Here is a 26431-nt window from a genome sequence, read left to right on the forward strand (position 1 = left end):
AGCAGTTGAATAGAAGGATGGTATCTAGGTTCTCCCCCAGAGAGTTACACAAAAGAGTTGGACCCAACACTACTCCAAAGAATTTCACTGACATTCTCTGAGACTAAGAGAAGTTTAACTCTTCTCTCTTTTGATTTCCCCATATGTGAAACATGAGACGAGCCCAACAGTTGTCCAGTCACATGATGAGGACACAGCACTTATGTGTTAGCCTTCATTTGTGAAGATGATGCTATTCATGTCATTACCAAAAAAAAAGTGTCAGTGCCTCTTTTCTACAAGTGCTTATAAGACATGAATTGGCCATCTATGCTGGCTCATTTCTTATGACCATTAGCACACACTTTCACAACCAATGATTGGCCAGGACTTTACTCCAGGGATGGTAGCATAGTTCAGAAAAATAATCACAGGATTTGGAGTCAGAGAAACCAGACATGAACCTTGGCTCTGTGTGACTTTAGCTAAGTCTCTTAACTGCTTTGGGTCCCAGATGGAGTTAGACCAGATGAGAGGTTTCAACCAGATTATTTGGTATGCTAGAACCAGCTCCTACCACCTAGGGAGAACCAGCTATTAAATTTTCAATGTAAGCATTTACACCTTAAAATCAGCAAATGGTTACAAATCAGGGCTTGATGTATTGTTTTGATTGTCTAGACTTAAGACTTAAGAAGTGATAGTGGAAATGTTAATAATTGAGTTTAATCTGAATTATTAACATTTAAATTTTAAAATGTGTCATTATTACATCCCCTACCCCCCATAGAACCTGTTGTTAAATATTTACCAGCACGCCCTTGCCTCCAAATCTATGCTCTAAATCTATGATTCTATATATCTATGCTCTAAATCTATGATTCTATATTCTATAGGCAGAGAAGTGGGTCCATAGGGAATAGGTTCCAATGTGCCAAAGACAACATTAATTGGCTATTTTCATTGCATATGTGTGTATGTACATACATACATATAGACATATGTATATATATATGAAGGTGTAGCTAAACAGTAAAGAAATAGGTGTCCATGTGTGGCTTATGAAATTACTCTCATTAACTGTTGGTCAAATCTCTTATGATAAAATTCACACATAAGAGGTGTCACAAAATAAAATGACAATATTAGGGTGCCACCACTCCTAATGCCAGGAAAACCAGCTTAAAATACAGGAGTTTCATTTCTGTAACAGGAGATAAAGCTGTACTAAAACTGTAATTACCTAGAAAGCTTGGCTCTAGAATACCAGAAAGACTGGTTCACAGGAATTTATGACTTCACTATTGAAGAGAGACAAAGGACTTGAGCAATTCAACCCAAATAATTTTGAGCTGACTAGAAATTATTGAAAAATAGGACTAAATGATTAACCAATTAAATTAAAGTGAATGCTGCTAACATGCTAGTTCTCATACGCCAATTCTTTCCTGGTTTCTACAATATTGAATTCTCCACTGGAGTAAGATTTAAAGGAGTAACTACTCACAGGCATTATTATAATTTGTTAACTTAAGCGTTGCCATGCTTCAAGGAAAAAAGCTGTAGCAGGGTCAAGGCAGAGGTTTGTAAGCTTCCCATACTCCACATCAGTCTATTTTGACTAGCTGAAGAGCATACAGAGGAGAGCCACAAGGAGAGTGAATGGCCTCCAGCCTATGCCTAATCAGGATCACCTGAAGTAAGGGAGACTATTTAACCTGAAGAAGAGAAGGCTTAGGAAATGCACACTGGCTTTCTTCAAGTACTTAAAGGACTGTCATGTTGAATTCAATCCCAGGAGACAGAACTTGAATAATTGAGTATAAGTTGAAAGCAGGAAAATTAAAGTTTGATGTAAGGAAAAACTTGCTTACAATTAGAGCTATCCAAAAATGAAATCTCCTGCCTTGGGAGATAGCTCATTCTTCCTCACTGAACGTCTTCATGTAAAGGCCAAATGGCCATTCTTTGGGTGTGTTGTAACAAGGATTCTCTTTTGAGCATCAGACTATATGGCCTCAGGGATCCCTTCCAATTGAAAAGACCTGGGACTCTTCCAAGATACATTACTCTCTCTATTTCCCTTATAAGTATAAGGAATTCTTCAACTTAAGAGTACAATCCATTATTTGTCCCTCCTTAATGTCCCTTATTAATTATTATATCTGTACATATTTATGTTCATGGTACACAAATTACTTTATTTCCAACAGTGTGTGGTGGAGATCCCCACCATAATAGGCTGCTGAGCAGAATGTTCATGGGCTGCTTCCTCCCACTAAGAAAAGGTACAAATACCACTGATGATTCTCTCACAGGAAGTAAACAATTCCCGACAGACCTCTGGAATAGCTGACCCTGACTCTATATTTCTGCTTTGAGAGCAAAAATCATGTCTAATCTTTACCAAGTACCCAAAGCATTCTTTAAAGACTCAAAAAAATATCTGCTGATTGGAGGAGGCCATATTAGCTATTTTCACTCAGAGAACATGGCCTTTTCTCAATGTGGCTCCTTTGGGCCTGGCAATAAGACAGCAGGGAGGAAATGCAGCAAAATCTCCTTATGAAGTAGGAACATAGGAACATACATTTAAAACTGGAAAGGAATTCAGAGAGCATCAGATCCAACTTCCTTATTTTGCAGATGAAGAAAATGAAGTCCTTTTTAAAAAGGAAAGTGCTTTGCACAAAATCAAAGAGGTACATGGCCATCAGAATAGGAACCTAAATCCAATGTTCCTTCCAATGCAGCACACTGACAAATATTCTAAAGAAACAGTTTGAAGGTCCTGTGCCCTTTGTACATAGTTATGTACATTGTACACAGAGGATAATTATATCACAGTGTGAAACTCAAATAGAAGCACATCCCTGGATCTTCATATTGAGTTAGAAAATCTGTGTTGTACTATATTTTTATTTATTTTGTTACACATTTCCTAATTACATTGTAATCTGGTTTGGCCTACACTTGGATGTGGGCCTTGAGTCTGACACCTCTGATATACAATACCTCTGTCACTGTAATAGGAGGAATAACTACCAAGACTACCTCCCCCTCAATGACTCCCCTAGTTATTCCTTGAAAAGCACTGAAACTGTTCTGGAGACCTGATTGGCTCAGGGGACTAAAGGATACTGATGTAGGCTCCTGGTGTTACAAAAGCCAGGTCACAATCACCTGGATCCTCCTCAGCCTTCTGACCAGTAGCATGACCAACACAGGCTATTAAAAGCCATGCTCAGCTGAATCAATGCTCTGTCCTCATTAAAAATCTTCCCCCAATACAAACAAGTAAAATTTGTTTTTGTTAACTGTTAGATAGACTACATAAGTTGTCTCATTTCATTTCAGTCTTAAACTGGAGCTACCAGACTAACTTGGGAAACCCTGGCCTACTCCAGTAACAATACATGGAAAACTTGGACCACCACACATTTGGAGTATGGTTCTACTTTGTTAAGAGATAACTGTTGTAAAGAAAGAAATGAAAACCACAGATACAAAATATATCCAAAAATATAAGATCCAAATAGCCTCTTTAGGACTTTCCTAGTTGATTCAATTTATCATGAGGGACCATTTCAATCAAAATGCATCTATTAAGCACCTACTAGCTTCCAGACACTGTGTAAATTTGGGGAATACAGAGATAAATTAGTCATACAGCACCAAGCACAGTGGCTTAAACCAAAGAGTTCAACAAATTTGGCAATAATTAGATCAAAGAACAGACATACTAGTTACCAGAGCCTCACAATTCAAAGAAAATTTATTATAGAGAACAGAAATGTGCCAAATTTCTCATTATGCTTTTTGAATGATTCTGACAGCTGTAAAATCATAAATGGCAAAGAGAATTGCCTTTTCTTTTTCACAGCATGACAGATTTAGAGTGAAAAGGAACTTCACTAACAAAGTACCTAGCATTATGCAGGCATTTAATAAATACTGGCTGGCTAATTGATTGATTAACTTCAGAGGTTATCTAGTCCAGCTGTGACCATGTATTGATTTAGAAAACCACAGATTAACATTATCTATCTTGTATTATATTTTTTATTTATTTTGTTAAACATTTCTCAATTACATTTTAGTGTGGTTCTAGCCCGTTTTGCAGATTCCCCGGAGTCTTCATTGTACAGATGGATAAACTGAAACAACTAATGGTTAAGTGACTTGCTCAAGGTCACACAAATTCAGCACTTTTGAAGAATGTGACTGAAAACACACCTTGAACCCTTAATATGAAAGGTCATATTCCAAGGCAAGCAAGAGCCAGCCAGTCTTGTCCAGGGGATAACAATGACTATGAATGACAGATATGCAAAGATGGTAAAGTCTAGGGACGCCTTTTCAGAATAATGTTTTAAAATACATAAATAAAAGACATGGCTTACAAAGGAAACCAAAGGCTACTCAGTTATTAAGTGCTTACTACATGCCAGGCATTGTGCCAGGCATTGCACTAAGCACTGGGGATACAAAGAAAGGTAAAGCCAGTCCCTGTTCTCATGGAATTCACAGTCTATAAGGGAAGACAACATGTGAACAATCATGCCATTTTCCCCCTTCCACATTCATAAACTTCTAAAATCTACCCACAGACTTATAACTCTAAGGGGTCCATGGATCCCTAGTTAAGAATTCCTTCTCTATAGTAGTTATTTTCCATTGCACATTTGTCTCAGTATCTTCTTCACCTTTAAAAGAAGAGGATTAGACTATCCCTTCTAGCATTGTCTTTGATCCTAAAGAATTCCTCATATGTGTACTCACCTCTGAGAGACCACTATATAATGCTGTTCAGGAGGTTTATTCTGTTCTGCTCAAATACATTTCAAAATGCTCTACAATTTTTTAAAGGCAAAACTCCTTTTAAAAAAAAAAGTTTAAGAGGCCTAAGAATTGCTAGGCTGTTGAAAGAACCTTTAGTAGCCTATGCAAAATAACTTTAAACTAAAGATGAGCTTTAAAAGAGGTTGGAATGAGTGACAAGGAAGTCTGTCTGCCAAGGTCACTATGTACCGTGGAAGATGTGACCTTTTGCTGCTAACAAGAAAAGACCATCATGGAGTTATTACACAGACACTTAGGCCTAGATTTTTTTCTTCCTTTTTCTCACTTATAGAAAACCAAGCCAGAAAGGCTAGAGGATGATTTTAAAAATAAAACCACGAGGTATTAAAAAAACACTATGTGCAGCAAAATACCAAGTTTCCCTTTGGGGAGATAAATCAATCAATGAAAAAGCATTCATTAAAGTGCCTGCTTTTGTGACAGGCATGACATGCATAAAGACAAATGGAACAATAACTAGCTTCAAAGCCAAGAAGATCTTTTCTTAAGTAAGTCCTGCCTCGGACAAATACTGTGTGATCCTGGGCCAGTCACTGAACTTAGTGTTCCAGGCACTTCTAAGACTATAAATTTGCGGAGGTGTGTGCCTGCATTATTACAGTGTTTCCTCACCTGGGAGTTTCCTACGCCAGCAAAAGCTTCAGTCCTTATCTCTATCCCTATGTGCCAGGCACTGAGGATGCCAAAAAAAAGAGGCAAAATAACGCCTACCCACAAGGTATTTGTATTCTATTGGAGGAGACCATATACATTTATAGGTATATATACTATATAAACACATTAATAAACAAATAAACACAAGGTAATGGGGGAGGGGCAAGGAGAAGGGGAATTAGCAGCTGAGGAGATCAGGAAAGAGTTCATACAGGAGCCTGAACTGAGTTTTGAAGGAAACTAGGAATTCCAAGAGGTGAAGATAGCTAGAGTGCTCCAATGCTATTTTTCAGTGCTAAGGGAGGAAACAAATACCTCCTCTCAGCTATGTTATAAGGTTATAGTCACGTGTATGTGAAGCTGAAAATGTTCTGAAAGCATAAGACCCCAACGGCTAGAATTAGGACCAGGCAATGATGACCAAAGGCTGTAAAGATCTTCTGGCAGAATCTGGCCCTATGAAAGGGTTCAGGGTGAGCTACAGACTCTTTTTCTTACGTCTGACAGGAGTCAGTGGAAAGAGAACTGGACTAATGGAATACTTCTGTTACCAGAAAAAGATGGTGCTCCCCATTCCAATGGAACCACTGATATTGTTAAAATGAAAAACAATTGTCAATGACTTTAGGATTGCAAACGATACTAAAAAAAAGCTGTGTGTCTGTGTGTGATTTAAATTTACTCAAAATGTTCATGTACTGTTTTACCAGAGGAGAGGGCAAGGAAAGAAATAACAGAATAACATATTTTTAAGGAAAATTTATAATTTCTAAATATCCAGATATTTTTCATTTCTAGCCAGGACCAGGTATCTACAGTCAGGAATAACCAATTTCTGGGTAGGACAATGCTTCCAACACTATATATTCAAAGTTTATTTCTAAGTGATTAGTAGTGGTAGTAGAAATAGTAGTAGTAGCGGCAGCAGCAGTAGCAGTAGCAGTAGTAGTAGTGGTAGTAGTGGTGGTGGTGATGGTAGTAAAAGCAGTTCAAATATATTAAGGTTCACAAAGCACTTTATATTCATGTCATTTGATTCTCACACACTTTTGTGAGGTAGTTGCTATTATCCATTTTGCAGATGTAGTAACTGAGGTTAAATGAATTGCTCAGGATCACGCAGCAGTAGGATTCAAAGCCAGGTCTTTCTGACTCCAGGTCCAGCACAGCATCCACCAAACCATGCTATTTAAAGAATCCTACGTGTGGATAGTTATGTTGTACTCATACTATGGTTTGATGCATCTATTGTACAGGACCAAATATGAGGCCTTCTTAAAGTCAAGTCAAAGGATATTTGGTGCTTCCAGTTGGTCTGGGAGCACTGTTACTTTGTCACAGAATGAAATTAGATTAGTTTGCAGGATTTTATTCCTTACCAAAGGCATTCCGGTCATTATCTAATTGCTCTGTTCTCTTCAAGGTATTTGAAAATTGATTTTGCATTCATTCCTGTATTTTTTTCCAAGCAGAGTTTGCTATGATTTCTAAGGTCATCCTATTTAATTCTAATGTATGCAACACATTATCTCTTCTCACATTATCTGGCACTGTCCCAATTTTCTCTGAATTCAAAGTATTAGATTTCCTAGGCCTCATAACAGAGGGCACATTTTCCACTCCCCTGTCCCATGCCTACCAAAAAAATATTATATGACATCAGTGAGCCAGAGGAGCTTACATGATTGAATCCAGACTGCAAAGAAATAGGCCAGATTCACATTGGAGGCAGGAAGAAGATCAAAGAAGGGACTGGAAGATCATGGAAGACAGAGAGGAGTCAGATTTGCCAAACTACCATCCTGTTACTGTTTTCTCCATCAAATACAACAATTTTCCAATTAGAAAATATAGGATAAAAGTGATTAACAAGGAACTGAAATTAAAAGATAAGTGATGGTAAGTAAGAGAGCACCCAGCTACCCCAAGTGTCTTCAGGTTATTATGTTTCAAGATAATAAAATAACCTGTGGATATGCTGAGTTTGCTATTGCTAGGAGAGAAGAGCCACAAAACTGGAGTTGGCAATCTTTGTCTAGTTTTCACAAAAGAAAAAGGCTGAATACTTCAAACTACAGACCAGTGACCTTGAACTCAATTCCTGGTAAGATTTTAGAACAGATAATGAAATGGTCGGTTTATGAGTAATGAGTAAGGAAAGATATTATCAAAGAGAGCTAGTACATGTATTCATTAAGAACAAATCAGGTCAGATAAACCTAGTCTCCTTTTGTAGACAGAGTCACAAGAGTAGTAGATGAGGGGAATACCACAATAGGCTTCCAAAACAATTGTACAAAAATCTCTCATGAAGTCTTTGTGAACAAGGACATACTCAGATGGGATCGGTTCAGTGGATCAGAAACAGTGAGCCAATTGGACCCGAAATATATCAAATGATGGACTGATGTCCATCTGTAGGGAGGTCTCTAGGAGTACTTTAGAGTTCAGTTCTTGGTCCACTCAGGTTAAATATTTTTATCAATGATTTGGATGAAGGCATGGATGTCATGCTTATAAAAGTTGTGGATTCATGAAACTAAGAGGAATAGTTTAGAAGTTCATTATTCTTAAAGTTAGAAGATAATACAATAGCTAACAATATCTAAATCAAAAAAGATCTCAATAGTGATCTAAACTTCAAAAGTTACTTAAAAGAAACTTAACAGGCATAAATCTGAAGTCCTCTTCTTGGGTTCAAATATCTAGGTGATATAGTGGATAGACCCTCTGGCTTGGAGACAGGAAGACTCATCTTTCTGAGTTCAAATCTAACCTCAGACACTTACTAGCTGTGCGACCCTGGGCAAGTCACTTAATCCTCTTTGCCTCAGTTTCCCAATCTATAAAATGAGCTGGAGAAGGAAATGGCAAATTGTTCCAGTATCTTTGCTAAGAAAATCCCAAATTGGGTCACATAGAGTTTGGACATTATCTGAAACAACTCAACAACAAAAAAAAAATTTGGGTTCAGAATATCAACTTTATAAGTACAGGATGGAGTACTTGGCTAGGAAGCAAGTTATGAGAAAAGACCAAGGAGGCTTAATAGGCTGCAAGCTCAAGGTGAATGAATATGGGTTATTTAACAGATATGAGGCTCTTTCCGAATACAATGAAGCTGGACCCTCTGAGAAACTGACTTGTCTTCCAAGGAACATTGTGAATATCAGGTAAGAGATCAGCTGGCAAAGGTCAGTCAGTAAAAAACATATTATTATAAGTCTGAAGGAGGAAGAAATGAGTAGTAGTTGTTGGTAACTTTGTGAGCTAAGGCTAAGAAGTAGCATGTATAAAGACAGTCTTTCTAGGGTTTATATCTAAGCTGTGAAAGATCCAACCCCTATACTTGTCAAACCAAAAGACTACTACTCTTGTTTGGCGACTCATGTGGCAAAAATGATACTGTCAGAAGGAATCCATAAGGTATTTCTCTAAAGACTAAGTCCTAGGCAAGAAACTAAAGACCTTATATTTGGTATATTTGTCACAGCTGCTGGTCCAAGATTGGAAGATATAGAAGAGAACATCACATCTGGTTAAGAAAATGGTTCCTAAGAACAGAAATTAGGTTTCTACACCATCGTTTGAAACCTAGGAATGACAGGCATTTGGCCAAGGACTGCACCGAATAAGAGTTGGCAAGAATGTATTTGCTTAGAGTAAAAAAAAACTTTAAACCAAAAAGAAAGGGCAGAAAATGATAACTAGCTACATTTCCACCATGCTAGATGACCTAGAGAATAGATACAATGTAGAAAGTTGAACAGCAGTAGAGATGCCTGAGATTCTAAGAAAGGAACAGGCAATCTAAAAGTCATAGCCCAGGATGTCTAAAAACACAAATGCAATCAAGGTGAACCAGATACTAGTGAAAGGAATCAAATTTGAATTCATGGGCATTACTGAGATTTGGTGGGATAAGAACCATTAACCAATCAGTAAGTATTTATTAAACACCTACTATGTACTGTCCTAGGCACTGGTGATACAAATGCAAAGAATAAAACAATTTCTACTCACAGGGAGCTTTTAGTCTGATGGAGGAGATGATATAATTGTATATTAAGAAAATATGCTTATTTTGAGTCAGCCATTCTAGGAAGCAATTTGGAACTATACCCCAAAATTACTAAATTCTGCAAAAATATTTGTAGGAGCAATTTTTGTATTGGTAAAAATTGAGGATACAGGAAAATATGGGGATGCACATCACTTGGGAGATGGATGAACAAATTGTGGTATACGAATGTAATGAATATCATTGTACTATAGGAAACAACAAAGTAGAGTATCAGAGAAACCTGGGGGTTTGCAGGAACTGATGATGCAAAGTGAACAGGACAATTTACATAATAACAACATTATAAAGGGAATAACTTGGAAAGGCCTAAAAATTCTGATCAACACTATGCCCAATTACATTTTGAGAGAACTGATAATGAAGTATCCTAACCACTTTGCGACAGAGAAGTAATGGATTCCAAAGTGCAAAATAAAATATCTATTTTTGGACAAGGTCAGTATGGAAATTTGTTCTGCTTGACTGTATATTTGTTATAAAGGGGCTTGGGGGGGAGATGGAAAGAGAATTTTTATGTTGAAAAATGTAATTTAATTTTTAAAAAGAAGCCATTATTTATATAAGAATAATTGGGGGGAGTATTATAGAGAGCATTTGGGTAAAAAAATGGAAACAAATCAAAGTAATGTTGCTACTGGAATAAACCAGGATAGAAATAAAAATGGATGAAGAGTTTGAGAAACAGATCACAAGCCTGATATAAAAGAGTATTGGCATAAAAGAGTATTGACAGGGATGTTAGTTACCTGGGCATCTTCTGGAGCACTTTCTCTGCCAAAAGCAGAGCAACCAATAAACTTCTTAACTTGCCTTACTGGTAATTCATCCTTCAAAGGTAAAGACGGGGTTGGTTCTGGATCTGGATCCAAACTTCAGCAACAAAGAGGGAGTGGTTAATGATGGGAAACTTGGGGTGAAATGATCACTACATCTTAGACTTTGTAACAGAGGGAAAAGAAAGTCAGAAATAGTCTGACACGCACCCTAGGTTTGTGGAGAACAGGTTTCAAAAGGTTCTAACATGTAGAATTACATGGAGGAGGAGAAAGAGAAGGAGGAAGAGGAGGAGGAGGAGAAAGAGGAAGAGGAGAAGAGAGGAGGAGGAAGAGGGAAAATGAGCATACAAACTATAGTCTAGTAAGCTTGATTCCAATTCCAGGCAAAATGCTAAAATGTATCATTATAAAAATGGTAAGCAAATATCTAGAAGAGGACGCTGTGATCATAAAGGGCCTACAGGCAAAACTAATTTCATTTCCATTTTTCAAAGAGTAACTCCATTAGTTTATCTGGGGGATGCTATAGATACAATTTACCTAGATTTTGGAAAGTAGTTGTAACTGTAGCATGAGATATAGTTCCCCTAGACTCTAATAAAGTCCCTCATGTGTAAAAGTCAGAGATTTAGAGGCTTAGGTTTATAATAGTAGCAATTAGCACTTGACCTCTCCAATATCATAGAATGATCAGTTGAAGGAACTGAAGAACACACCTAACTGTACAAAACTCTAGACCATGGTTATTCTAGAAAGAAACAAAACTCCAAAATATAGTTATTCTAGAAAGAAGAGAACTTAGAGGAGTCACAATAGTTGGGGTTTTTTTTTTATTTAAAGGGTAATCAAATGGAAGAGGGATTGGACTTCCTTTGGTTTTCCCTGAAGGGCAAAGCTAAAACCAATGAATAGAAGTTTCCAGAAATCAGATTTCAACTCAAAAGAGGGGGGGTTGCCTTGGTATATAGTGAATTCCCCATCATTGGAGATTGTACGACTACTTTGGGGGCATATTATAATAAAAGATCCATGCTTTGGATAAGGGTTGGACTAAATAACTTTTAAAATCCCTTTTTACCTCTACAATTCTATGATCTAACCTTTACAATTTACAGATGAAGACACTGAAGCCCAAAGAAAGTTCTAAAAAAGAAAGTTAGACTGGAAGACTTCTTTCCAGTACTTTGCAGCCCTATAAATTCCTGTAAATTCCTTTCCCAGGCTCTCCCAAATCAATAGTGCTGACTCATAGGAAGCCTGGTTTCCAGAAGAAAAGTAGGTAGCATTTAGAGTGAGTCAGAATTCAGCATCAAGTCAGGAAGAGAAAGGCACCTACATTTTAGTGGTAACATGCCCAGGCCATGACAGGCAAACCCTTCCAAGTCAGCTAACAAGCAGGTGTGCACTCAAATAATCATTCGCTAATTATTAAGCACCTACTCTGTAGCACTATTGGGTGGGGAGGGGGAAGGAGGAGGGAAAGAGATGGGAGAAGAGAGAGGGGGGAAGAAGGCGGGGGGCGGGGGAGAGAGAGAGAGCATACAAAAAGAAAGGCAATATGTCTTCATGGACAGAAAACTGGACTTGGGATTAGTAAGACCTGGCTTTAAATTCCATATCTGAAACATATGAACTGTTACCACAGATGGACAAATTCACTTAATCATTCTCCATCTCACTTTCCCCTTCAGTGAAAGGAGGATAATGATGTCTGTAGTATATCTACCTCACAGGATTGTTGTGCAATTCAAATAAGATAGTGCCCAGTTCTTTGCAAAACTCAAAGTACTACATAAATTACTACTTTTATCTTTACAAATGAGAGGCAGCATGGCTTAGTATAAAAAGGATCTGACCTCAGAGTTAGAAAGACCTGGATTCAAGTGCAGGCTCTGCCACATACTGACTGGATGGCACCTGGCTAGTCATTTTACCTCTTGCTGCTCAAGGCAACTCTCTTAGCCTGTAAATGTCACAGAAGGCAATGGCACCTGCACTGGTAGAGCGAGCTTCTTCATTCAGAGAGTTTTATTTATGAAATTGTAAGACTAGAATCTCTGCATGGATGAACTGAGGCCTTGCAGAGAAAGAGAATCAAACATGGGCTCTGGATGGTGAAAGACCCAAGCAAATTAATCACCTCCCCTTACAGGCCCAGGACCTGGGTAGTGAGAGGTTTCACAGCAGGAAAGGAACCTGTCAACCTTAAAGTTCAACTCCCTTGTTCTGCAAATGAGAAACTGAAGCCCAGATGGTGAAAGGGATTTATCTAATTAGTCAATGGCAGGGTTGTCAGACTGACTAGATGATTTACCTCTCTGGACCTCAGTTTCCTCATCTGTAGAGTGATAATATTTATAGGTTCTCTCAGCTCTAAATTCTAATTGTGCACTGGTGCAGAGGGCAGAACTAGGAGCAGTTGGTGGAAGTTGCAAAGAAGCAAATTTAAGCTCAAAATAACAATTCCTAATAATCAGAGCTGTCTGGTGGATGGGCTCCTTCAGAAAGAAGTGGGCTCTACCCACTGGAGGACTTTGAAGCAAGGTACCACCCTCCCCTACACTGTGTTTAAGAGGGGTATTACTCTTCAGTTTCAAGTTGGTCAAAATGGCCTCTGAGGTCCCTTCTGATTCTGAAATTCTATTATTCTGTGACCTGCCCAAGGTCATAAAGCAGAGCTGGAGTTTAGGACCCAGGTTTCCTGGCTTCCAGTGCAAAGCTCTTTCTACTATATTGTACAAATCAATGTCTCTAAAGTAGGCTTTCAAGGACTGTAACAGGCTGGAAAGGAAAGTCAATAAAAGCACTAAAGCTTGGCCTCAAAATCCAGGTGTCCCAACTCCCACACTTTTATTATACCCCACTGTCTCAGGATTCCATTTGAAATACTAGTGTGACATTCTACAGCTCAATAATGTTGCTCCCTAGATACTGTCTGGCCCGATGGTCACTTTTCAGCTTTCACTATGTCTGAATAATTTAAAGTCCTAGTTCCAGGTGGAATCATACAAAGAATCCTGGCTCTAGAATCAGAGGTTATTGTTGTTCAGTCTTTTCAGTTGCGTCCAACTCTTTGTGACCCTATTTGGGGTTTCTTTGGCAAAGATACTGGAGTGATTTGCCATTTTCTTCTCCAGCTCATTTTGCAGATGAGGAACTGAGGCTAACAGGGTTAAGCGACTTGCCCAGGGTCACACAGCTAGTAAGTGTGCGAGACTAGATTTTAACTCATGAAGATGAGTCTTCCCGACTCCAAGCTCAGCACTCTATCCACTGGACCACCTAGCTGCCCTGGTTCAAATCTAGACCTTGACGTTTATTAGCAGTGTCATAACCTCCTCAGGCCCTGGTGTCCTCATCCAAAGAGGCTCGCCTAAATGATATCAAAGGTTCTTTCCAGTTCTAAAAATTTATGGTCTTATGATCACAAGGTGATACATCAGTCATCCTGTCTACTTACAACTTGGTTAACAAATCTGAAACTTTACCCAATTCTCATTCCCAAAAAAGCCCCTTGTAGGCCTTTAACTTCTCTGTGGAAGTTAAACATTAGAGTAGAAGGTAATGGAGTCCTACAAAAGTATGGGGCCCAGTCATCCCAAAAGATAAGGGCCATTGGGATTCCTCAGTTGGGACCTGCTTCTGGGAAGGGTTCAGGGCTTTTCCAACAAACCAGATGCCAAATAACTGGGTTCACTTTGGCAAAGACCCAAAATCACAAATCAGACATAGAAACAACCTAATTTCTCAGGGGTTCCTAATGGACAGGAAATGGACAGTGGTCAGGATGAAATGTGTTGATGGCTATTCCACACCAGGGCACGGCAATACAATGTGGATTTCACCTCACCCCAAACCAGTTGGAAGTGGACTCCAAATGAGAAGCAAAGGACCAAATGAAATTTATAGGACATTATACTACTAGGCACACACCCAAGGAAGTCAATGACCAGATCATATTCATGAAAATATTTATAGTGGTACTTTTTGTAATAGGAAAGAATTGTAAGCAAAGTAGATGCCCTTCTATTGGGAAATGGCTGCACAAAAGAATGTGATGGAATATTACTGTGCTTGTAAGTAATGATTGTAATAAATACAGAGAAGCACGGGAAAACTTACGTGAACTGAACCAAGCTGAAGTCAGCAGAACTAGGAAGACAATCCACATCATGACTACAATAATGTAAATGGAAATAACAAAAAAGCAATCAAAACAGAATGCTGTGGAATTATAACAACCAAGGTTGGGCCTTAAAAGAAGAGATTTGTGAAGGCACTTCCCCACCTTCTTTGCCAACGTAGGAGACTATGGGTGCAAAACACTGATTATTATATCAGACTTCTTTGATGTTTTGGTTAGTTTTTCTAAATTTTTTCCCTCTGATAAAGCAAGACTCTCTGGAAGGGGGAAGAGAAGGGATATATTGGGAAATGAAGATGATATAAAACAAAATATATCAATAAAACTTATTTTAAGAAAAAGAAAATCATAGGGCATTAAACTCATGGCTTTTGCTGCCATGTCAGACTTTCAGAGGAGGGGGAGGGTCTTTGTGGTCTATTGAAAAGTGAGGCCTGCCATCTAAAGCAAAACTGTGCTTCTTTGAGAAAAATGAGGCTAGCTTCTCTCTCCAACAGCAGGAAACAGATGGGAGCCAGATCACATCTGCCTCAAGCTGCCAAAGAGAAAAAAAAGTTACATGGAATTATATTTCTCGACTGAGAGTCCTTAAATTCACTGAATGTTTCTGCCAAACCACAGACCATTTTCTAAGTCTAACTTCCCTCCCCAAGCAAACAGTTAAATACACATCAGGTGTCCTCAAGACCATACATCATTCAAAGGCAGCCCTCCTATAGAGGATATTACTTAATGAGTCATATCTCCCCAAAACAATAACAATTGTCTCACAACAAGAGCTTAAAGTGGGCAATGAACAATGAACTGGAATGATTTCCCCAAGGCTCCAGCCTGACAACACCCACCTGCCATTTTGGGAGGAAAGAAAATGGAATATGGATGCTAAAGGGGGAAATATGAGAGGGGTAAGGAAATTAAAAGAGTAAAAATGGAGGAGGGGCAAAACAGTATAAAAAGTGTTCTAGAATTTTCCACATTACTGAAAGTGCTGCTAAAGCTGGAAGGAAATTTAAAGCTCATCTAACCCAACCCCCTCACTCTGTGAATGAGGAAATTGAAGCCCAGAGCAGTTATGTCTTGACCAAAGTTACAGAGCTAGTTAATGACAAAACCAGAACTAGGCCCCAGGTTTCCCGATTCTCAGTTCAGTGCTCTTTTCCACCTTAGTCAATGCCTCCATTAACTAGTCACACATTCATAGTGAAATGGCCCTTTAAAAAGTAGCCTTCTTTTCCTCTCCTTCCTTTACTCTCCCAAGCTCCTCTCTGAACCCCAGGCTCACTGAATGACCAATCTTTTCTGAATCTATGACAACATGTGCTATATAAATCAGTTGCACCAAGATGTGCAAAAAACAACAGAAGTCTCCAGTAACAAAGATATCCATAGATTAACAAGCGTTTGTTGAGTACCCACTATGTGCCCGGTGCAGAAGATACAAAGACAAGAATGAAAATAGTCCCTGCTTTCAAAGAGCCTTCATTTTATGGAGGAGACAATGTATATTCATGGAGGAATATACAAAATCAGTATCAGGTTGCTGAGCAGGAGAACCAGGAAAGACCTCATGAAGAAAATGGCCTTGAGCTGAGTTTAGAAGGAGACTTGGAATGCAAAGAGACAGAAGATAGGAGGCAATATATCATTGGAAGGAAAGTGGATTCAAAAGCTTTGACATTAGTGACAAAGTGTCCTTTTTAAGGAACAGTAAAAAGGAAGAAAGCCAGTTTGACTGGACTTTAGAATGTGAAGGGGAATATTGTGTAATGAGGTTGGAAAGGTAAGATGGAAACATTTTAAAGAAAAAAAACTTTGAAAAACTTAAGAATTCTGATCAATGCAATGACTAACCACAATTCCAGAGGACCAATGATGAAACATTATGACCCACCTCCTGACAGAGATGATGGACTCAAGATGCAGAATAAGACATGTTTTTGGATATGATCAGTAAGGGAATTTGTTTTGCATGAGTATGCATATTTGTTAGTAGGGTATTATTTTCTTTTCTTTTTTCAGTTAGGAAGAAGTAGAAGGGAAGAGGGAGAAGAATAGGATTCTCCCACATCTAAAAAAAAAGTGGGGAGGAAGCAAAGAAAGAAAACCACAAAAGGAAAACCAGAAAGTATTCTAGACAAGCAGGACAGCTTTGACAGTTACACTTTATGTACCTAAAAAAGAAAAATGACCCCTATATAAGTAATGGAGATTTTCAGTTTCATACATAGTCTCTCTTATTTTGTATTGTGTATTGAAACACTCATTTATTTTGTGTTTGTTAAGTTCAAAGTAAAAATAAAATTAAATTTTTAAAGGAAATAAGTTGAAGCCAGGCTGTGAAGGTGTTAAATTGCCAAATTGATCTTTTTTGATCCTGGAGGTAATAAAAGCCACTGGAGTTTACTGATTAAGGGAGTAAAGAAAAATCCTTCCCAAAGACACCAAAGTGAAGGACATATTTTATTCCACCAAAGTAGGCCAGTACACCAATGGCAGGATCTTCTGATCTCTATTGGAGGAGTGAATAGCCAGGATCAATTCCAAGGAATCAATCCAGTCAATCAAATAACAAACACTTGTAAGGGCCTCCTGTAAGAGGTGCTGGGGAAACAAAACCAAAAAATAAAACCATCCTTACCTCAAAGAGTTTATATTCTAATGAAGAAGACAACAAGTATGCAAAGAGGTTTATATAGAATGAATATCATTCGAAATAGTTCAATATAAGGTGACTTGAGAGTCAGGACACTAGCAGTTGGAGAGCTCAGGAAAGGCTTCATGGAGAAGGTGAGGAAATCACAAATCCAAGAATTATTGAATAGTCCAGATCAAGAGTGCAAAAAAAAATTACATTTTTTTAAAAACTGCAATTCTACCTGTAATCTGAAAGGTACTAAACCCTTTGGTAAATTATCGCAGTACCTCACTCTACCCAGGGCTCTGAAAGGCTAAGCCAGGTGCTACTTAACTAGAAAATCTTCTGGTGCAAGCCTAGTAATGGACTTTGTCTGTCTTTTGAGGACCAACCTCAGAAGGTTCCAAGAGATTGATTACCAAAAAGCTGACCATGGGAGTCATACATTTTTCAGTTTCAACAACTCACAAGGGCTGGAGCTATAACCCTCAGATAGCAAAGGTGCCTCCACTAATGAAAACACAGATCCAAGAAGGGATATCCCAAATATGGGTTTTTTTTAAAGATCTGGTTAAACTCCAAAATTGGAGTGCTGTGATTATTCATTTTCAAAAAAAAAGGTGAGGGGGACAACACTATATATTAAAAGGGGGGACAAATCTAAGATCACAGATTAAGAGTTATACAGGAACTTAGAGGCCATCATATCACGCACAGCTCTTCCTTTTAAAGAGGAAGCTGAAGCAACAAATAATCAGGGTCATACCATTAGTAAACATCTGAGGTAAAATATGAACCCAGTTCTGACTACAAGTGTAATGCCCTATCTGTTTCTGCCTATTTCTAAGAAATATATTTCTAAGCTCCTTCTCTCTTGTATCCACAAAAAAGAAAGAATGAAAAAATGAAAAATCTGAGATCCTCTGAATGTACTGTCCAGAGAGAATCTGAAATTAATATGCACTAAAATTATACCAGGCACTTGTCAGGCAAACTGAAGCCAGAGTCACCTTCCTCCCTCATTTACAAAGGTAAAAGACTATGACTAAAAACTGTTACATATACTATCAGACTTGGTTAATGTTTTGGTTAGCTTTGCTAGGATCTGGTCCCAGGTTTTCTGATTCTGTGTCGAGCGTTCTTTTTGCCATACTATATTTCCAGCTTCAATATATCTTTCAGGGATTCATAATTAACTAATGCATTCTGGGCCATCAAAATGGCCAACAATTTAAAAAGAGAGAGAGAGAGCTAGAACCTCCATGAAACCAAAGGGAGGATGAAATGAAACAAATCAAAACCAACACTCTGTAAACTGGTGAAATTTTGTCTTAAATCACAGAAAGGAACATGCATTTGATATGTAAAGCAAACTGCAAACCTTAATGTGCTATATAAATGTCAGCTGTTATTTCAAACCAGTCTTCATAGATAAGGTTTAAGAAAATATCAGTTTAGAAAAATCATTCTAGTTTATATATTTTTTCACTAGTTTTTCTCATGCTTATGCAGTTAAAGACAATTACCACCACCAGTCCAGAAAAGTGCAGTGCTACTATTTATAGAATGTACTTTCCACGTCCATTAACACTGTTATCTGCCCTGATCCTAATTTCTTTCCATTTGTTCTGATTTCCCTCAAGCCCTTAGGTCCTAGCTGCTTCATGGTTGGGGCAGAGATCACAAAGAATGAGGGAGCCCAAGGATATGAAGCCTTTGGTTTAATTGGCCAAGGGCAGACATTCTCTAAGTAGAATGCCTTCCCCTATAAAATCATTCCCAGTTTTGCATTCAGCAGCCTTTCTTAACTACAGCACTTTCAAATCTCATTTAAATTGAAAATCTTCCATTAACCTTCATGAAAAGATGTATTTTAAATGATGTTTGATCTTCACATGTCTTATGGAACATTAGTATTCTGCTCCTTCCAAGTGCAATACAGAATCTTAAATACCAAGACTTCGTTGAACCAAAAACGGAGGGGTGGGTAGAGGGAACACATCCATGCATCCATGAACACATTGATGAAAATAATGAATTTCTGATGACTTTTACTATACAAAAACAAAAAACAGATATTCAAAATCCAGACTGCAATCAGAACACTGATTCATCTTACCTAGACCTGCAAACCAATTCTGATAATTTTCATTGTTTCAATTACTGATCTACTGTCTTGGTCCTATAGAATAAACAAGTGATGAATTGCACCTCCCTTCTATTTGGAAGACAGGTGGGACATTGGGGATATATAATACTGCTTACACTATTGGACAGTCACTGAGTATATTGCTTTGGGTCTGTTTTTCTTTGGTCCTATAGGGACCTTGGGGGGGCGGGGGGGCGGGGAGGGGAAAGGAGGGAAGGGGTGGAAGGGGGGAAGGGGGGGAGAGAATATCTGGAAACAACTGATAGCAAAACAAAAGGCATCAAAAAACATTTTAAAACATAAATATGTGCTCTTCATCGGAATCTTTACGAATTTTGAGGATTGATCATTTGCCATTAATAATAGTAAGTATGGCTCACACTTAGAAAGGGGTTTCCATAGATCACTCATCTCATATTCACAACAACCTTGTGAAGGAAGTAGCAAAAGTATTATTATGCCCATTCTAAAGATGGAGAAACCAGGACTCCAAAAGATTAGTGCTTTGCCTAAAGTCACATAGCTAATAAGTTAAAGAGGCAAGCCTCCAAATTTATTGTACTCAGGGCAATATATGAAAAGCTACCACAAGTGTATTCAAAAGATATTCTTGTACATATAATATGTATGCTTACCATACAGTAAGGACAGTTCTAGACAGTCTCAAAACTTTCCATCAAAGATGTCTTAGTGCTACACAAGCCCTATAGAGGAATTGTGTATAAGTATTATGGGGCACATAAAAATGTATGTGAAGGTGAGGACTGCCCTCCAGCTGGAGTCTCAATGTCTACATATGAAGCAATCCCCCAAATACCTCCAATACACTTAGAACCCTCATTGCTCATACACTTATAGTAGTGCTAAGTACACTGTTTTTTTTCTCCTTGGATCTCAGAAACTTATCCTCATTAATCTAGATAAACAGAGGTATTGGGAGCAGGAGACTGGTAAGGAAGCCACCCAAAATCTTTGCTCATTTGGTAAGGTTCCACAGACCACAGTTCGGGGAAGTAGGAACTAGCTGATTATTCAACATTTATCAGCCATTCATTTATTGCCTTCTGGAGAATTGCTGGAGCATAGCTATTAATATCGCTTTAATCTGGTTTCATTCATAAATGTTTACTGTAGCTAAAGAGTGAACAGTTTATTAACATGTTGATTCCATGGGTGGCCCAAACCATGCACAGTTATCTTGTTTAATATATATGTGTCTGGCACATGGTTAATTTTTAATAAATGTTTTAATCTATCTGTCTTCCTATCTATCTATCTGGCACTTTTGAGCTTTTTCCTAGAAACTCCAGGAAGTTTGTAGTCATAATACAAACTCACTTATTTTCTTAATATCTTAATATCTCCATTAGTGAGGTAAAGGACAGTTATAAGTTATAAGCATTCTGTCTAAAGACTACTACAACAGAAACAAAAATAGTCTGTCCAAAGTCATAAAAGGTTTGAGGCTGGAAGAAACCTTAGGAATTATGTAGTCCAGCCCATCCATTTTCCAGATAAGGAAACTAAAGGCTAAAAGGAATATTATTTGCCCAAAGTCACACAGGTGGTATAATTCAAACCCAAGTCCTCAGACTCCAAAGCCAAAGCTCTTCAAAGAAGTTAGGTGGTGCAGTGGATAGAGTTCTGGGCCTGGAGTTAGGAAGATCAGGTTCAGATCTGACTCCAAATATTTGACAGCTGTGTTACACTGGGCAAGTCATTTAATCCCGTTTGCTTTGGTTTCCCCAATTGTAAAATGGGGTAATAATAAGTCACCTCCCAGGATTGTTTTGAGGGTTACATGAAATAATGTTTATAAAATACTTAGCAAACTGGCAGGGCACAAAGTAGGCACAATACAAATGCTAGTTATTTTATTTTCTTTCCAAAGCAGCATTTGTTTAGGGACTACTTGATTTTTAGTGATTCTCATAGTATGGTGGAAAGACCTCTGGATTCAGAATCAGAGGATCAAATCTCAACTCTACTACTTAGTACTTATGTGACCTTGGGAAAATATATAAACAGTGTGAGCCACTCATGTAGTAGGAACAGGATAGCAGAGAAGCCACTTGAGTGTTGTACTGGCATCCACAAAAGTTAGCCAGTCCCCAAGGCAGGCCTCCAGCACGCTGAGTAGATTCTCTACAGATGATTTATAGAAAGACTTGGACCAGAATAGCACAGAAGGAGCAGTATGAGGGGAGGGGGAGGGGAGAAGTTTGACTAGATGACCTCTGAGATCCCTTCTGACCCTATGATCCCTTTCTTTTGGCCTCAGTTTCCTTAAAATGAGGGAACAAAACTAAATGATCTCTGAGACACCTTCAGGCTCTAGTTCCTAAAGAGCAGCAGAACCAGAACCAAAGTCCTTGGACTTTGATGCTTTCTGAATTTTCTGAAGTGTGCCATCAGGGACACAAAATGGGGGTGGGGGCAGGTAAAAGAGGAAGAAAAATCCTGGTAGAAAAAAATTGGGAAGGAGGCCCAGCATAGTTTAGATGCTCAGAAAAAGGAGAGAGAGAGAGACAGAGAGAGAGAGAGAGAGAGAGAGAGAGAGACAGAGAGAGAGAGAGAGACAGAGAGACGGGGGGGGGGGGGGGGGGGGGGGAAGAGAATGTCACGAAGAATCTACTAATCTACTCGTCCTGGCTCGGGCATAAGCACTCTGCCTAATTTATCCAGCTACACTGTTTCATTACCAAGTTCAACTTAATTACAGACACATAATTAAAAGAAAAGGGAGAGAATACAGGAGGAGAAAATCAGGCAGTAGAGGGTGAGGGCATTAACCCATCTCTAATGATATCCCAAATGCCCGTGACTGTCAGAGAGATGTGCTCTTCCCTGCCCTGTCACAAATGTCATATTCCAAGAAAAGCCAGTTACACGTAGAAAGTGAAATTGTTCCCCTCCACATCACACCCTTCTCCCCACAACACACACCTCGGATTATTTTAAAGCTACTAACATGCTGGGGCAGGGCTTTATCTAACTCTCCTGTTTCTGGATCCCAGGCTGTATGGAGAGAACAAAGAAGGCACTCCAGCTCAGGCGATCTCCGCCTTGGAGTCCAGGGTACGTCCCCTTCAGTGCTGGGCGGCTTCGCCCAACACATCCCACCGAAGCGAAGGGGCGCAGTTCCGTGGTCCTCCCAAACAAGAAGGGTCCTGAGCTCCGGGGCTCTCTGCCCCTCGGGCTGAGTGGAGTTGGGGTTGCTGTGTGTGTGTGTGTATGCGTGTAAAAAAGTGCCTTTGTCCTTCTCAGCGGGCACCCCCTTCCCGGACATCCCCTCTGTACTTCTCTCTCCGCCAGCGTCCCTTCCACTCCTCCCTCACCCCCACCCCCCACCCCCACCCCATTCCCGTCTAAAAGCAGCTTTCCGCGAAAACTCCACTCGGGCCCCGCCATCGCTGCCTCAGCTAGACTGCCCCCCCAAAAAACTACAACCATATGGCAGTACCTCCCTGGGAAAGACAGGTTCCCCTCCCGGCTAGCCCTCCTCGGAGAGCGCTCGGTGCCCGCCTTCGTCCCGGGGGCGGATCGCAAGGACCGCCACCGCGCACCAGTTCAGTCGCGACACTTTTTGTTTCCAAAAGCGGGGAGCTCGGATCCGGAGAGAGGGGAGCTTCAGAAGGGCGTCCCCCTCCTCCGGTAAGAGTGGGGGGCCACAAGCACCTCCCCCCTTTCTCCCCACCGTGCTCTCGCTTTTCTTTTAAAAACTCCGGTACAAGAGAGGGACAAGTTGTGGTTTGGGTCGTGGCTCCAACCCCTCCCCAACCCTGTTGCCTGACCAGCGGTCAAGCTCAGTCCCTGCTCCGCAAGCCCAGGCCAGACTGACCGACCGCAATCCACACTCCTCCAGTTCCGAAATCAGCCCCAGGAAGGCAAGGGAAGGACGCGGAGGGCGGGCTATACTAGCCTGGTCGGGTGGTGTGATCCGCGGGCTGCGAGGCAAGGCACGGAGCCGCCTCCTCTCTCCACCAGGAGCCCGAGCCTAGCGCGAGCTGGGAACGCTCTTTACCTCTCACTCCACCAGGCTCGGGAGTTCCCAGGAGAAACTTTGCCATCCACATGAGGCCACCATGGCTAGTTCAGTCCTCGGGGCTGGGGAAAGCAGCGGCGGCCGCTGGGCATCATGCAGGACATGATGTGTGCGAGACTGGAAGAGACGAGGAGTGGAGAGCGAGGATCGGCAACCCAACAATCAGCCCCATTCACACTGGAATGAGAGGAATGTCAGGCCTTTACCTACTGCCCAAATCATAGCAACCTCTGCTGGGTCCTAGTGGTGCACCATGTACTCGCCGCCGCTCCAGTCCCTAGCGGCCCCGGCCGAGTAACAAGGGGAGGGGGCAGGCGCTGGAATCCGTCAGTGTAACTCTACACTTTCAAACCCACCCCTACCACCCCAAGCACGGCTGCTGGGCCCTAATGCCCGCCTGGTCCCAAAAAAAAAAAAAAAAAAAAACCCTTTCACCTTCTCCCGCATCCCGGAGACTTGACCTGTGAACTTGACCGAACTCCTCGGTCCCTAGTCCATACTTAGTGCGCTGTCCCGGAGCTGCCTAAGTGGAGAGAGCTCTCCTTTGGTGCCTCTCGGTAAGAAGCCAGCCTCGATTGTTTTATTTAGAACCTTTGCATAATAACGAACCCTGGATTTTCTCTTTTCCTTTCTTCTCCGCTCCCTCCCTCATCCTTCCAACTCTCCGGAGCCAAGGCGAAGCAAAGGAACAGAAATCGAGATCCAGATTTGTCCCTGGGGTCCAGGTGGGGTTCTACCTACGGTTTTGTTTTGGAGAAACAAAACACAAAATCCTTCCAGGTTAAAAGGTTGGGGCGTTTGATGTTCCGAATTCTATTGTATTTTCGTCTTTGTATTCTCCCTCACACTCCCCCTCCCGCCCCCCCCCCCCCCCGCCTTGGTCACACGTGGTTGGACTTCAAGCATCGACGTGCCCTCTTGCCAACAAGAGAGCTGAAATAGTCCTGGGATGCTTAGACGTTAGACATGGGTGCCCTACAAGGTGCCTATGAGCCACCAAGAAATGCTTGGCCTCAGGAGAGGCAAAGCAAATGCCTCAAGAGGAAGTTTCTGATTCAACTAGGGAGTCTTTGAAAGGACTGACGAATTCTCACCCTTTCCCCAAAGATTTCAAGGTGGCAGCTGGTGGGGAGAAGAGGCAGGTTGAAAGTACCTCTTCAGTGCCTAAGCATTCCCGGGCCCAAGATGACTCTCCAGACACTTAGAAGAAAAAGTTGGCTACAAGTATGACTCAGAGCTACAGGAAACAGGAAACAAGGAAAGGTAGGAAACACCGAGGAGCTGCCTCTCCTCTTTCCTATCTGCTCTCCTTCTTCCCCAATGCCATAACACTAGTTCAGGCCCACATCCTCTTATGCCTAGCTTAATGCAGTTTTGTCCTTATCAGTCTTCTTTCCCTCTTCCCCATTCCCAAAAACACTGGCCTCAAATTAATCATCCTACAACACAACTTTCATCATGTTACTCCTTGCCTCAAAAAATATCAGCGTATCACAATCACAGAATAAAATGCAGACTCTTCCATTTGTTCATTCATTTATTCATACTGTCATTCATTTAACAAGCATTCACTAAAGATCTTTGAGAAACTATTCTGTTTTTGAGGCAATGTATTGGATGGGGGGGTGGGGGTGGGGCTGGAGCTTAGAGGCAGGAAGACCCACATTCAAGTCTTGTCTCTGTTCGGCTCTTAACTGATTGAACCTCTTAACACTTAATGTCTGTCAATGCCCTGCCCAACTCTTGGATCTGCCTTAGTGTAGTAAGTTTCCACTGTAGTAATTTTCTACAATGATGAAATTGATTAAGTAGGCCCAGAACTTCCCTCAAAAAAAATTGCTCAATACTTATGAGCCAAGAAAAATCTTACTCTCCCTCATACATACCCCATGTTCACTCTGTTGCCAAGACCTGTCAAATTTTGCTTTAGTAGTATCTCTTGAGTATATCCTACTCTCCTCTGATACTGCCACCACCCTAATACAGGCCTTTATCATCTCACCCCTGGACTACTGCCATAGCCTGCTGGTGGATCTTCCCACCACAAGTCAGTTCCAGTCCATCCTACAATCAGCTGTCAAAGTAATTTTCCAAAAGCAGGTCTAACGGTATCACTCTCCTACTCAATAAACTCTAGTGGCTCCCTATCACCTCTAGGAAAAATATATAAAATCCTCTTTTTGGATCAAAGCCCTTCAAAGTCTGTTGTTCTTCTAACTTTTCCATCTTCTTACACCTTACTTACTCCCTCTGCATCTTTGCTATTTTGTTTAGTTACTTTGCTTTTTACATTTTATTTTAGGACCAGATCTGTGATGTCATTGGTATGGTGCATTAATCTAGAAACTCTGTTTCTTGAACAAGACAATCAATCTTTCTAGCTGTCCCCTATGCCTGGAATGATCTCCCTGATCATCTTCACCTCCTGCCTTCCCTGTCTTCCTTTAAGTCCTGGCTAAAATACCACCTTTTACAGGAAGGCTTTCCCAATCCTTAATTCTAGTGCCTTCCCTCTGCTGAATATTTCCAATTTATCCTGTATATAATTTGTTTGTACATAATTGTTTGCATGTTATTTCCTTTATTTGACTGTGAAAAAGCAGCAGGGAGTATACAGGCAAAAGCATATAAGTTTACATGTGCCCAAAATGTAGGAGTCCAAAATCATCATGGTTTGATATGTTTGGGAGAAAGTATCTGGAGTGGAGCATTTGTGTTAGGAAGTAGTATAAGGTAGATTTTCATAGATAAAATAATGGGTTCATAGAATTGGAGGATGTAGGGAGGAAAGGGACCTTAGTGATGGTTGGATTCAATCCCCTCATTTTACAGATAGAGAAACTGTGTCCCTGATGCAAAGTGAAGTTACATAGAAAGTTAGCTGGCTGAGCTAGGACAAAAACTCCTTATGCCCTATCAAGTGGCACTGTCACTACTTAATCAATTAATATTGTAATTAATTGATAATTAATTACCCAAATTCGGATTAACAGCTCTGTTCATTACTGTACTGTTTCCCAAAGGCATTGCTATGTCAACCTATTCTGCCTTATGTGAGGTTGAGGCTATAAAATACAGTGTATCCAGAGTATGCTTTTGCTT

General features: G+C 40.2%; 1 protein-coding gene across 1 annotated transcript in view; it reads right to left on the minus strand.

Annotated features, from left to right (window-relative positions):
* AMOTL1 (angiomotin like 1) overlaps nt 1–23621 on the minus strand; it is a 166349-nt gene extending 142728 nt beyond the window's left edge. Inside the window, exon 1 of the mRNA XM_036744064.1 lies at nt 23309–23621. Within this exon, the coding sequence (XP_036599959.1) occupies nt 23309–23360 (52 nt within the window). The 5' untranslated portion in view covers nt 23361–23621. The remainder of the gene's footprint in view (nt 1–23308) is intronic.
* Between the last annotated feature and the right edge of the window lie 2810 nt (nt 23622–26431).

The sequence above is a fragment of the Trichosurus vulpecula genome, chromosome 2, assembly GCF_011100635.1.
Source record: "Trichosurus vulpecula isolate mTriVul1 chromosome 2, mTriVul1.pri, whole genome shotgun sequence".
Lineage (NCBI taxonomy): Eukaryota > Metazoa > Chordata > Mammalia > Diprotodontia > Phalangeridae > Trichosurus > Trichosurus vulpecula.